Raw genomic sequence first — 14,809 nt, 5'->3', positions numbered from 1 at the left:
ACTAAAGAGATTTCAGAAGACTTACAATCGAAAATATGTTTGAGGTACATTATGGGTACCAAACGAAAGGTATTTGAAAATCTTGGTTTGAAAATATTTTTAATAGGATTATCACCTGTCTAAAAGTAAAGGCTGAAAATATTGAAATTAAATGAAATATTACATAGCTGGTTCCAAACGAAAAGTGTTTGGGAAAGCTTTACTAGGGTTTTTTTTTTAATCTTGCCACTTATCCAAAATCCGAACAGTTTAAACAAATATAGAATTTACAACATCTTATCAAACGGGGAGATCATATTATCAACAAAGAGCTGGTACACAAATTACTTAATGTAAAAAAATTAATAAATAAGTAATTTTTAAGCAAAAAGCACACCGACTCCAATTCTTATATAAAAATTTAATAGTACCGTTAATTTTTTCATGACCCAATGATCGGATCTAAACCAAATTAGTATGGGATCACCTGGAAATCGGTTGAAGTGGTCCAAAGTTATGCGGTAATATACATAAAAAAAATATTCCGACGAATTGATAACCTTCTCCTTTTTTTGAAGTCGGCTAAAAATTACTGAAACAAATAAAAAATGATAAAAGAGTAACGAAAACAAAAAACCATCGCATGAAAGCAGTTTAAAAAATACTTAATGAAAACTTAAAATTGTGGACACCATTTCCTAGCATTATAAATCAGTTAACTTTTAATCGTAAACAATTTCGTTTAGGTTTGCCATAGCCTACTATGTACATTGCGAGTAAAGAAATTTTGAACAACATGAGATAATATTATTATGATTATCATTACTATTGCGAACTCCTATTCCCAATCAAGGATTCCCAAATTAAAGCGAAAGCAGAACGGGCAGGGCATTTACGATCACATGATGCAAATGTTAAGACAATAAGAGCTGCAGAACTGAACCATGCACGAACATTTTTTTACAAGAGCGTATAATTTCTGGCGTGTGCCGATGACATCGACATCATCGGTAACAAAAATCGTTTCGTATCTTCTGCCTTTTCCAAGCTGGATAAGGACGCAAAGCGAATGCGCCTGGTGGTAAACGAGGACAAGACGAAGTATCTCCTGTCATAAGAAACAGTCAGCGCATTCGCGCCTTGGAACCCACGTAACTGTTAACAGTTACAGTTACTGTTATAATTTCGGGAAAGTGGAGAATTTCGTTTACTAGGGAACCGGCATTATCACCGATAAAAATATCAGCACGGAAAACCCACGCAGAAATCACACAAGTGCAACTTTGGACTGAGTAGGCAATTCGGGAGTAAAGTCCTCTCTCGACGTACAAAAACCACACTTGATAAGTCACTCATCATGCCCGAGCTGTTATATGGCGGAGAAGCTTAAACAATGACAACATTCGGTGAGACGTGTCTTGGAGTATTCGACAGAAAGATCTTACGGAAGATCTACAGGCTTCTGCGAGTGGACAACGGAGATTACCGTAGACGATGGGACGATAAGTTGTATGAAATTTACAACAAAATGTGCATAGTGCAGGAAATGAAACTGCAGCTGCTCCTCTGGCTTAGACATATCGTTCCAATAGAAACCGAAGTTTCAGGTGTGAAAGAATCCATCTCGCAATCCGCTGGTGGTAGCAGAGGAATAGGTAGCACCCACTGCAATGGAGAGACCAAGTTGGCACAGAGAGAAATGACTGGCGTGTTTTGTCGAGCTCGCCCAAAATGGCTTATGCGGTTATAAAGCCAACGTAGAAGAAGAATATACAAATGATTAATGACGGAACTGTGGGACCATCTTCTTGGATGCGCCAGGAGGAACTAGGAAAATATTCCTTATCAGACGGATTATGGCAACGGTTCGATCAAAAAATTACATTACCTTAGCTATCGCTTCGTCTGGAATTGCTGCGACATTGTTACCAGGTGAGAGCAATGCCAATTCAGCTCTTGAGCTGGCATTGAACAAATAAATCATCGAAACTCCCACATGCAATATTTCCTGAACATCCGGCAGGGAAAAAGTATTACAAGAATTTAAACTCATTGTTTGGGATGAGTGCACGGTGCACATAAAAATCGCTTGAGGTTCTTGATCGATTGTTGCGAGATTCGCGTGGAAAGGTTCAACCATTCGGAAATGCATTGATATTGCTCGCAGGAGATTCTAAGCAAACATTGTCTGTAATTTCATTGCGACAAGGCCAATATACATACACTGCAGCCGAGGTATTCTCGCGACAATTACTGGAAATTGGGAACGGAATTCTGCCAGTCAATGAGAGATTACGACGAGTTTTATGGCGTGATAATTTTTGCTACTTAGAAACATCGAAAGGAGAACAGATCGAAAGAATGTTTCTTTATTAAGAAAATTAATTATAGGAATCACGATTGGCTCAGTGAACGGGCTATTCTTGCTGCGAAGAATAAGGATGTCTATCAAATAAATAATAGTGGTATTGACAACAGTCGTTGCTTGAGCTGATCTGCTCTTTTACCAGACCGCCAGGCCACTTGCTCACTTTGGTGAATACCACTAATGTTATTCAATCCAGCATTCAACGTGAGGAAATAGCATATTCGTCGATAAACACCGTTGTGGAAAAAGACGATCCAACGGAATTTTTCCCTTCGATTGATCTTCCAGGGAGACCCCACATACTGAAATTGAAAATAGGTGTGGCAATTATCATGGTGCGAATATTAATCAGCCAAAACTTTGCAATGGTACGTGACTCGCACTTAAGAAATTGATGAAGAAAGTAGTGTAAGCAGATATTTTAACATGGCCTTTCAAAGGTGAAGCAAATATCCTTGATACCTATGCAGCGAATGGAAAAACAACAAGCACACAAGTACTTATTACATAACCAAACACATATGAAACGTATGCTTTGTTTCGTTAATAATTTATCATTCATATAACAAGAATATGCCACAGCAAAGCGTGGCAGGGCACAGCTAGTATATACATATAAATACTTATTTCTCGCTTACAATATTAGTAAAATGAAGGATGTAATTAAGTAACTTAACAACTTATTCAGAATTTTTATTGTAATAATTTAAACTGCAACTTTCAGTGTCAATTTCAATATCTAAATGTACGTGTAAAAGTGCTAGACCNCTGCAAATTCAATTTTGCGCTTTCCTTTTGCGAATTATCCTTTCAGTGTCAATTTCAATATCTAAATGTACGTGTAAAAGTGCTAGACCTATCAGTCTTTCTTCATTCATGATACTACGCAACCATGTTTTTAACCGGCGAAGGGTTGTAAAACTTCTTTCGGAAGTAGCATTAATAGCTGGAAATGTGGAGAAGTTTGTTAATCAATGGAAAAGCATATTCGTCGCATTTACCAAGAACTTCTGCTGCTGATTTTGGGAATGGCTTTTCGCTTTCCTTATTTGTCCATCGTTCCAACCACACTTTATACTCTCCTTTCAAATTGATACCATCTTTTTCTAAGAAAAGTTTGTATCGTTTTCCAAGCGATTTTACGCNTCAAATTGACACCATCTTTTTCTAAGAAAAGTTTGTATCGTTTTCCAAGCGATTTTACGCATATTATATTCCCCATTTTTAGATGGAAGTAATAAGTTCAAATCAAAAATGTTTAATGTCTCTTTCGGCAATCTTTCTCGGAGATCGAGCAAAATATTATCCAATAGTGGTATAAATATTGCCTTTCGATAATAATCTTCAGCGTTAGACGCAAGATAATTAGCCGAACATTGCACCGCGGAAATAGACAAGAAGTAGTATCAGAATGTTCCATTTGACATACATACATACATTAATATAGCCCAATTCTTAATACTCCCAGGGAGTTTGTTCTTCGGGAAGTTCCCGAGAAAGAAGTCCTCCAATAATTAACTCCCAGGAAGTAGCATTTTCCCCGAAAATTTGGAAAGAGAAAATTCAAGCTTCGCAAGAGCTGGTTGATACTTTTTTGACAGCTCAACTTCGCCATTTGATATAAAAAAATCCGCAGGGAATTTTTATTCATGATGGGAGGAATTTGAAAAGAGAGAAAACTTCCAGGGAGTACCTGTTCAGAATCGGCCTGATGGTATCTATATACCCATTGTTTTTATTTTTCACGTTGACGAAGAGTTTTACTCGATTTCTTATTATATAAATAATCTTGTGCAAGCCTAAAAATGGTTACGATTGAAGATTAAAATAAAAAAAAACTTAAAATTTTTTTTTTTCAAATTTCTCGTTTGAGGTAATATATTTTATCAGAAATTTAGCTTTTTCGAGCTCTGGGGGGGAGGGGCGGGCGATCGCCCACATTCCCCCTCGCCAGCCCCCTCACTTATTTTATGTATTTGGCATTTTCAACGAACTTTGCGAAGAATATCTAACAATCACGCTTATTGCCAANAGGTAACATATTTTATCCGAAATTTTTCCCATTTGATATAAAAAAAATCCGCAGGGAATTTTTATTCATGATGGGAGGAATTTGAAAAGAGAGAAAACTCCCAGGGAGTACCTGTTCAGTTTCGGGCTGATGGTATCTACGTACCCATTGTTTTTATTCTTCACGTTGACGAAGAGTTTTACTCGATTTCCCATCACCAAAAAATTCGTCGACGTCCGTACCAAAACGCAAGCCGCGAATATTAGGTTAGCCTGTTAAAGTTGAAAATATGTTTAGCTTATTCTCCTGATTGGCAGTGTTTATACCAACGGTGGGCAAACGCAGCTCTTTGAGCCAAATGCGGCTCTTTGCTTAGCAAAGTGCGGCTCTTTTTACTTTCCGTTTGCTCTTTTTAACCGACTTCCAAAAAAGGAGGACGTTATCAGTTCGTCGGAATATTTTTTTTTTGTTTTTATGTATGTTACCGCATAACTTTGGACTACGTCAACCGATTGCGATAATTCTTTTTGCATCGGAAAGGTAGTGTCTCAGAGGTGGTCCCGTACTAATCTGGTTAAGATCAGATAATTGGATCATGAAAAAATTAACGGTACTCAGTGGATCATGAGATATATGTATATATATTATTTTTTATATGAGAGTTTAAGTCGGTTTTTTTTTGCTAAAAATTACTTGTTAATTTTTAAAATCCAAATTTCTTTGCTGGACATTCTTTTGAATTGTGTTGTTTTTTATTTTATTTCTTTTATGTACACATAAGCAAAGAGAGATCGGAACATTAGCCGCAATTGGAGAATGAAAATTGGCTTTCTGACTTAATGTTCTGTACCGATATGGTGGAACATTTGCAAAACTTGAATTTGTCTCTACAAGGAGAGAATAAAGATGTTTTTGATTTGTCACAAATTATTTTAAGTTTTGAAGCTAAACTGCGCCTTTCTATTCATGATCTCAAAAAAAAAATGATTTAATTTCCATGGCTAGAAAAAAATATTGCACATAATTTAGAAGTTTTGAACTTTTTTCCGATTTTAAATTATTTAAATGTACGTTTGCATACTTCATAAACCCTTTTTAACCGATTTCAAGAAAAGGAGGAGGTTATCAATTCGTCGGAATGTTTATTTTGTTTAATTTATTTTTTTATTTTTATGTATGTTACCGCATAACTTTGGACCACGTCAACCGATTTCCGATTTCGAAAATTCTTTTTGCATCGGAAAGGTAGAATCTCAGCGGTGGTCCCTTACTAATCTGGTTTCGATCAGATAATTGGATCATGAAAAAATTAACGGTACTCCTAAATTATATTCAACAATTTTTATGAGCTCGAGGTCGTTTTTAGTGAAACGTTATTGTGGAAAAGCAACAATAATTTGAAAAAATTGTAGAAGTGATAGCTATTTCGGAAATCACCACATTTCCTCATCAGACTTCTTTCAGTAGGATTCGAACCGACGATCACCACTGACTCAGCCAGTTGCCTACGCACTGTGCTAAGTTTGTCTTGTTAATTCTTGTTGCTTATTTTCCACTATTTCACTTTGCTAAGCCAACTACAATCAAGCGCAGCTATTCCGCTGCAATTCACTTGATCATGTGGTTGTTGGTTTTGTTGGTTTTTGTTAATATTTCTATTATTAGAATGTTTAACTTTTTAGGTGTGCTCGTCCTTCAGTTATTTGTTTTTGTTATTGTTATGGCCTTATAACAATTATATTCAACAATTTTTATGAGCTCGAGGCCATTTTTAGTGAAACCTTATTGTGGAAAAGGAACAATCATTTGAAAAATGGTAGAAGTGATAGCTGCTAGGCTATAGCTATAGCTATAGGCACTGCCCATACAAACTGAGATTCTCATATCGCTTATCTCTGGAATCGCATATGCTAACGTCTTGAAATTTGACACAGCAACATATGTTTTCAATACCGTACTTACGGCGAAGAGTCGCAGATTTTGGAAAAAGGGCCGGAACACCGCCCATACAAACTGAAATTCTCATATCGGTTATCTCTGCAACCACTTATTTTAAGGTAATGAAATTTTATACACATATAAAATCGCAAGAATTATTCACTTGGGAACTAATTTCTCCCAGATTTTAAAATCGCATTGAATGATTGTTGTTTTGTGCAAAAGTTTTTAGAAGGACCAGTGTGTTTGTCTTCCGATAGGTGGCTCAGGGATTAAGAGCTATCCTGAAAAATCATATTTGTGATCAGATTTGTTTCATTTTTAAAACACATATTAGTAACATAAAATTTGGTGTAACTTGGTAGTCCAATCGTGTCATGAAAGAATATTAGGCTCTGGCCCAGTCTTGATAAAAACCCGTGTGAAACCGCTGTTAGAGAAGGAAATATTATCTTTTTTTGTAAACCTTCAAGATACTTTCTCAACCGTTAACGATTCTGATGAAAAAAAGAAAGAGTTTATGTAGATGTGGGAAATTTAGTTTTTAACCTCCAAGAAGGTTTGTATTTGAAACTGAATTTAGTTTGGTCATATATGTAGTCCAAAAAGTTTAAAATTAAAACCGAAATTTTTAACCGTTTACTAGATGTTGAAAACAGCTGCGTGTCGCATATTTTCAATTCTTGGTACGTATAACTGTGGGTCTTGTACTCTACAATGAAATTCGTAAAGTAAAAATACCGTTCACAATTATTTGCATTCGCGTACCTGATAATTATTGAAAGTTATAAAACCTATCAGCTTTTTGTGTTCGCGTAAGCAAAAAACTTACAAAGTAGGGGAAATTGAGAGAGCAAAATGACATTTCATTTTGAGGGAAAGCTGCTAGTTTCTGCTGGAAAATTTTTTGCCAATAGTAATTTGCCAACAAGAAAACAGTTGATCAAAAACAGCTGGTTGGAATTTACGCAAATCGCTAAATTTAATTTGGTGGTTTGGAAGTTAAAATAGTAAAATCCGACTAATTAAGAAATAAGTAATTATTCGTTTAGTCAGGGAACTGTGTCAGGATAAAACTTCGGGATTTGTTTTCTTACGCTTTCATTCTTATTCTTTTGAATATAAACAAAATTTCTATCAGCTGTTCGTCGAACTTGTAAGTTTCTGCAAATTTTCTGTTGTATTTTGGCTAAAGGGATCTTGTAAATTTTCTTTAATATCTATCTTACACGTACATTAGAATAATAATAAAATTAATGTTTTTCATTACTAATAATAATTTTATTTAAAAATAAAATTTTTGTTTTTGTTGTTTTTTTTGTGGCTCTTTGTAGCATTTAGAATTTACATGTGGTTCTTTTCGGCCTCAGCCTTGCCCACCCATGGTTTAGTGGTTAACTATTTAATTGATTATGCAACATAAAGACCATCGCAAGGGCCAATTCTTTGATAACTTTGCTCTCAGCATGTTCAAGAAAAATATCGTAAACGCCATTTCCCCTTTAGGCAATAGGGTATGCAAAAAACAAAAGAAAGCGAGCATTGAATAATGTTGTTTTCGATTTAAATCCAAATAAGTTTTTACACTGTTTAAGGGAGAATTCAAAAAAACTCTCCTTTAGAATTTATCTTTTGTCGCTGCCGATAAAATAGCAATCAGGGGTCGACATGTATGTATATGAGTTTCGTCGAAAAATAAGATCATGATCCGGAAGGTGTATTTTGGCTTAAAAACTCCAACGCTTTTGTAATTAAAACTAGTTTATAATCATTTGTTTTCATTCCATTCACTAATCCTTTGCCGGCAAGCATATTAATTTAATTATGTATTATATTTTGTGGTATATTTTGTAGTTTTCGGATTCACATCCCCGTGACGTTGAAGAACTTTGGGGCACACTCTGCCAATTCTGGCCAAACAACCTCAAGGTCATCCTACGCTACTTGGTTATCATGAGTGGCATGGCGCCGAATGAACTTTTACCATATGTAAGTGGGTAAACACGGCACATTTTCAGAAATTAAAAAACACCTCTTCAAATCCATTGCATGCATGTATAACAGCTTAAAATGTTCATATATACATATATGTTTATGTACAATAGACTGATTTAAAAAAAAAAACCATTTTTCGAAATTTATGTGCCATGATCAAAATCTTTGAAAGCAGCAAGAAAAAACATGTTGCTGAAAATTTGAACGAAATCGGTGGCCGTTTAGGGGTTGCTCAATGCGATTTTCAATGTTTACCATATCGCGCACCTGAAATACATCGTCGTCAAAAATATCGTCTATTTACCACAAATATTGAGCTAAATGTCTGAAGTTTTGCACATACCATTGCTAAATACCATAAAATCAACTAATCTAAAATTTTATGTAAACATTTTTTTGCGTTAATAAATAATTAATGGTTAACTAGCGATAATTAGTTAGTTGATAATTATTGATCCCACTAACTTTTTGTGGTAAAAATTGAGAAGAACCTTTAGCACACCTTCACAAACTATAATACATCTACAAAAACATCCGCACTTGTAATTTGTTAGTGTTAAAGGACTTTTTTAACTTTTGGGGCTATGTGGGCGGGTTAAAATCGTTTTAATTTACGTGTAGGAACGCGTACCACTGTACGATGAAACACTGAAGGAAATAGCACAAAGCAGCCCGGATAGGACGATCGTGCCAAAATAAAGAGAAACTAAAAAAAGAACAATAGGGGTTAGTTCAAACCGATCAAAGCGACCAAAAGAGACTTTCCTTTGACATCGCAAAAAGTGGAGTGACTCTTGTTCAAGAGTACAACAATATCTTATCCAGAAACGAAAAGCAACAACAAACTTTACTTTAACAGTTAGCGAGCATCGAAAGAAGTTCAAAGATGTTGGAAAAAATACAGTTAAGAAGATATGGGAATGATTTTTGAAATAATTGTCTTCAGTTGCATATACATAATTATCATTATTTGCCCATTCTCTGACATTCCATTGCAAGAAAGAAACAAAATTGCAAAAAATTAACACCCCCTATTCTGCAATACTTTCGTATTCGGATTATGCTGCAACCCGAATCGTATCTTCGAACTTTCGAAATTCGTAACAATGGCATGCCTAAAAACGAGCGAGTAAGAAGTTGACAGCTTTTTTGCGTAATTATGTACGAAAATAATTCCGTGTCGGAAGCGAGATAAAAATTTAGCAAAAAGATGTAAATCGATGTGTGTTTGCAGGAATTATTAGTGGTGTGCTTTTAAACAGATAAATTTGCTTTTTGCATATATGTACGTATATTTTTATGCACTGCTTTATATGAACGAACAAAACAGAATGTTTGTTGCCCCTTATCGAGAAACTTGGGCTGGTTTAGTTATTTGTACATGAACGCATGACCGGAATCTAAAAAATTTAACATGCACTTATGGTCAAAGGATTAGACTTTAATTTAAAACAAAGGTTCCAAAATTCCGAGCTCTAGTTTAGTAATAAGTTCGGTTTGAACCATGCACTTTTTTCTTAAATTCAGTGGATGTCGTAGCCGGAGTTATATGCACAATAAATGTTTTATATCTTTAAGTGTATAAGAGGGGCTTCCGCCCTCTTCTCCGGCAACACAGAAAAGAGAATTCTCATAAGCAAGGCTTATAATTCCTAAGCTCGGCCGAAAGCAGAAGCAAGCGCAACCAGGTGGTGGACTAACAAAATGCATATTTTCAATGCCTTGGAAGCAGTTATTGCATTAACTGGATTGAGAACCAGTTCTTCAGGCATAGGAGGAATTATAGCTTGTGGCTCAACAATTCAACCAGAAGTTGACATAGATGCGTCCATGGTTACTATGCCCGACAGCTACGCATACCTTTTTGAATCCATTGCCATAGCGCGTTCTTACTCCGCTGCTATAATTCCAAATGCATCAGAATCTATAATTTTCCTCAAAATATGTAAAATCAACCAATTTTACAATAAACAAACACATGATAAGTATTTCTTTAATTCCTTGTCGATGTCGATTTTTCGTTCTAGAATAAGGGTGTAACATTCCACTTTGTTTTTGTAGTTTATTATAATTTCTGAACGTGTGCTAAAGGTTTTTTCTCAATTTCTACCTCAAAAAGCTCTTGGGATCACTTGTTATTAACTAACTAATTTTCGGTAGTCAACCATTAACTATTTATTAATATGAAAAATTTTTTAAACTCAATTTTAGATAAGTAGATTTTATGGTCTTTAGAAATGGTATGTGCGAAATCTCAAACATTTTTAGCTTAATATTTGTGGTACATAGACGATATTTTTGACGAAGATGTTTATCAAGTGCGCGATTTGGTAAAAATTGAACATTGCATTGAACAACCCCTAAACGACCACCGATTCGCTCAAACTTTCAGAACCATGTTTTTTATTGATGCTTGCAAAGATTTTGATGCATCGCACATAAATTTCGAAAAATCGATTTTTTTGAATCAGTCTAATGTACAATTATTTGTGTATATAAGATATTTATTGGAGCCATATACTTGAATAAGCCATTTTCTGAAACATGTCCTTTTGTGTGTATTAATATGCATTCATTTTCATGTGTTCGTATGTACGAATAGGCGAAACGCGTGGCATTGTATCTCGCCCGCACTTGCCCCGACCGTCTTTTGGACGAACTAATGGTAGAACTGCAAACTGTGGAAACGCTTAATTGCTTAATTGAACGCACCGAGACACCACCATTTTATCGCCTAACAAGCATGCGGAAAGCTTCCAGCCACTCTGCTGACGGTAAGTTCACCATATGGTTAACGCTTTTTTTTATGGTTGGTTGAGACCAGAGGTGTTAAAAATACTTGTAAAATTATATATACAAATATGTACCTTAGCCCGGCCAAGTTCAACATTCAAGGTTACAATAATTCGCATAAAGCTGAAAAAGGGTACGAGTGTTGTGAACACCATTATGAATGAAATGTCAAAATTTATTCAAGGTCAAAGGTCACACAAATTGATTTTTTTTTTTTTGATTTTTCAGCGAAATGGTAAGGTTTGTCACAAAAATAGGTGATACGAAAGTGTAGATCATCAAATTATCTATAAAACCCGTTATAACATTTTTCTTCCTGAGAATTACCATTTCTGAGATATAGCGATTAAAAAATTTGCACATAATATGCATAATTTACACTGTACTTGTGGGGTAGTATATTTGGCGCGTTTTTTACAACGCTTTAATCAACTTGCAATGTTCTATGTCCAGACCACCATTTTTTACCATAAATATAGCAAAGGTATTTATGGCAAACCTAGTCTAGATGTCAACCTCGTCGTAGGTATCATATCAAAGACATCGTAAATTTTAACGTTTACCAATTCAGTTTTATTCAAACCAAACCTGCTTGCTCATATGTGAAAAGATTAGCTTGACTACTTACTCATATGTATAAGATAGCTCGCACGAAAAAAAACAATAGATGGCACTCCAATCAAAAATTATTACAGATGGGTTAGTAACGCCATAAAACTTCCGTTTGTGTTGGGGTTTCGGCCACGCTCCCAGCAAAACCAGCGTGACCGAAACTCCAACACAAACGCAAATNTAAGATAGCTCGCACGAAAAAAAACAATAGATGGCACTCCAATCAAAAATTATTACAGATGGGTTAGTAACGCCATAAAACTTCCGTTTGTGTTGGGGTTTCGGCCACGCTCCCAGCAAAACCAGCGCGACCGAAACTCCAACACAAACGCAAATTTTATGGCGTTACTAAAACACCTGTAATAATTTTTGATTGGAGCGCCATCTATTGTTTTTTCGTGCGAGCTATCTTTCACATATGGGTAAGTAGTCACGCTAATCTTTTCAAATATGAGCAAGCAGGCAAACTATTTGGTTTGAAAAACCACACGTACACAAAACTTCTGGGAGCATTTTTGATTCACTATTAAAATGTGATAGCAAAACGTGCCGAACTTAGCGGGCACGCGTGACGGTCACGTCAGTAGGAATGTGACCGTCACTGTTCTTGCTGGGCTGGTTTTGCTGGGTGTATATACATACGTACAAGCATACATATGAGTGTATGTACCCTGCAGGGAAACCCCGAACTAGTGAATGAAATTTCTAGTTCCGTACTAGATCTTTATCGCGAAAAACGAACCAGTCCGATAGTAACTACATCCCCACAAGTTTAAGATCAGCGAAATGTGGTATGTATTTTTAAAAAACTATTTTTCAATTACTTTAGTATCTATTGGAAAATTGTATGCTGACAAGACTAAAAAGTAGAAATAAAATAAAATAAAATAAAAAACTTTTTATTATACAACGCTTTTATAAATGGACTAAAAAGTAGAAAATAATATTTCTCAGTCCCACAGAATTTGTTTTGATAACTTTTGATTTTGAAATTTTAGCAAAAGTCATTATAAACAATTAATGACATTGAAAATGAGGAGCGTGGGACGCATGTAATACACTTGAGTTGATATGAAAAGCAACATATGTATGTGTGTATGTGGGCATATGAATAACGACCGCTTAAAATCGATCTCAAATTTGTACTTTCGCTGTAGAATGTTATGTAGTTTGACTATTGTCAATGAAATCGAATGCTTTGTACTGCATGCGCTCCACGTTTTTCGTTTTCAATGTCATTAATTGTTTATAATGACTTTTGCTAAAATTTCAAAATCAAAAGTTATCAAAACAAATTCTGTGGGACTGAGAAATATTATTTTCTACTTTTTAGTCCATTTATAAAAGCTTTGTATATTAAAAAGATTTTTTTTTTATTTATTTAACGTGGTTTCTCCGGTAGGTAACTAAATAATATTTCATGAAATAAAAACAGTACCATTGGAATTGATGAAGGCGCACAGTGCCTCCTTTCCATATAAAATGTGGGCAAAAATAGGATTGTGGACGGATTTGAATGAAAATTAGAGCGCTGAATTCAAAAATAAATAAAATAATATTAAATCGGTATAATAATAATAATCCCAACGGTTTTTACCCTCCATTCCCGCCCATCCGCACGAGGGGCGCAGTCCGCATGACGTACGGAACCAGTATTTTCAATTTTTGCGCCGAGTCACTATAGGCAGGAGTTTGTTAAGTGCCGAGATCTAAAACTGTTCAGCTACAGAACTAAATTCATCAGCTGATTTTGTCTTTATGTTAATAATTCATTTATTGAGAGAGGAGAGTACCGCTATGTACCGTATGTACATATAGTTCGCTCTATTTTAAAATGAGAGGTATCAAATGACAGGCTTGGCCTGTAGATGTGCATTAAAGATTTATTTTTTTGAAACGGATTGCCACCTGCTACAAATTGTATTAAAATTATTTAATTAGTTGAATGTTTTAGATATTATAATATGGGTATCAAATGAAATGGTTTTGAAAATGATTTACTTCCAAACGATACGTAGAAACCCTGCAGGGAAAAATACTAGTTGTGAACTCGAATAATACCAGTTCGCTTTTTAGTTCAACCAGTTCGTGTTCTATCTTTTTTCCATGCTAGCAACTGGTATTTTTAACACGGCCATGTGCTTCGAAATTTCAATTGTCCGGCTATGCACCTGCATATACCCGTTAAAATACCAGTTCATACTAGTAAAAAAAATATTAGTCCAATAGGATCCGAAAAGAAAGTTTGAGACCAGTTAAAATATAAATAAAAACATCCAAATTAACGTTTTAAAATATTTTATTTCATATAAAAATTGTATACAAAACTAGCTTTTTATTAAAATTTAGCGTTTGAATTTAAATGCTTAATCAAAGAAATGCAGTTTTATTTGGCAGCTCTATTCCTTCGGAAACCAACAAAACGAATAAAATAAATAGATATTGCTATAAAAATAAAAAATAAAACTCATTAGATACATACATGCATGGGCGTAGCCAGGTAGGGGCAAGGGGGTGCTCGAGTATTATCGAATATTATCTTTAAAATAAAAACATAACCCTTATTTTTTAATGATTTAAATCCTCTAGGCTTATCGTTTGCTATTAAATTTTCCTGACTGACTCTACCTACAATTTGTTGAAGTATATGACTTGGTTTTTTAACATATTTCTTTAAAATTTGCTAATTATTTTCAAAATCATATGCCGAAAAACTTAGTAAGAGACCTATTGTTTTTACGTTTTCAGTCAGGTGTAATAGCTAATGTACATTATATGTTACACTGCAGTCTCCGAAAATTTTTTTGAAAATTTTTAAACAAACAATGCAAGCATACGTTTTGAAAGGGATAAATTTTTAGCATATGGTTTGGGGCAAAAGAGCACCCTACAGGCACAATGTAATAGTAAGAACTCATAATATTGGTCATCATGAATATTGCCTTTAAAAACAAGAACACCTGTATATAAAAGCAATTGATGAAATTCAGTCACTGTCCATTAAAGATTTCATCTAGGGACCTGGGTTTCCTCACAAATTCTTTCTTTATAAAGGGTACTATAAAGATGGTAACATTTCTCCACTTTTGAATTTACTTTACCTTGCAGTGATC

The 14,809-nt window shown here is 34.9% G+C and overlaps 1 protein-coding gene across 2 annotated transcripts in view; it reads left to right on the top strand.

Annotated features, from left to right (window-relative positions):
* LOC108365851 (protein furry-like) overlaps nt 1-14,809 on the top strand; it is a 96,464-nt gene that overhangs the window by 21,446 nt on the left and 60,209 nt on the right. For both annotated transcript variants that reach the window (XM_017620040.1, XM_017620041.1), the window contains exons 5-6: nt 8,151-8,285; nt 10,894-11,065. In XM_017620040.1, coding sequence (XP_017475529.1) covers nt 8,151-8,285; nt 10,894-11,065 — 307 coding nt within the window. The remainder of the gene's footprint in view (nt 1-8,150; nt 8,286-10,893; nt 11,066-14,809) is intronic.

Source organism: Rhagoletis zephyria, unplaced genomic scaffold (genome assembly GCF_001687245.7).
Source record: "Rhagoletis zephyria isolate East Lansing unplaced genomic scaffold, Rhagoletis_zephyria_1.1 Rzeph_scaffold_02022, whole genome shotgun sequence".
In the NCBI taxonomy this organism is placed as follows: domain Eukaryota; kingdom Metazoa; phylum Arthropoda; class Insecta; order Diptera; family Tephritidae; genus Rhagoletis; species Rhagoletis zephyria.
The sequence above is the reverse complement of the archived record's forward strand: the minus strand, read 5'-3'. Positions and strand labels throughout refer to the sequence as shown.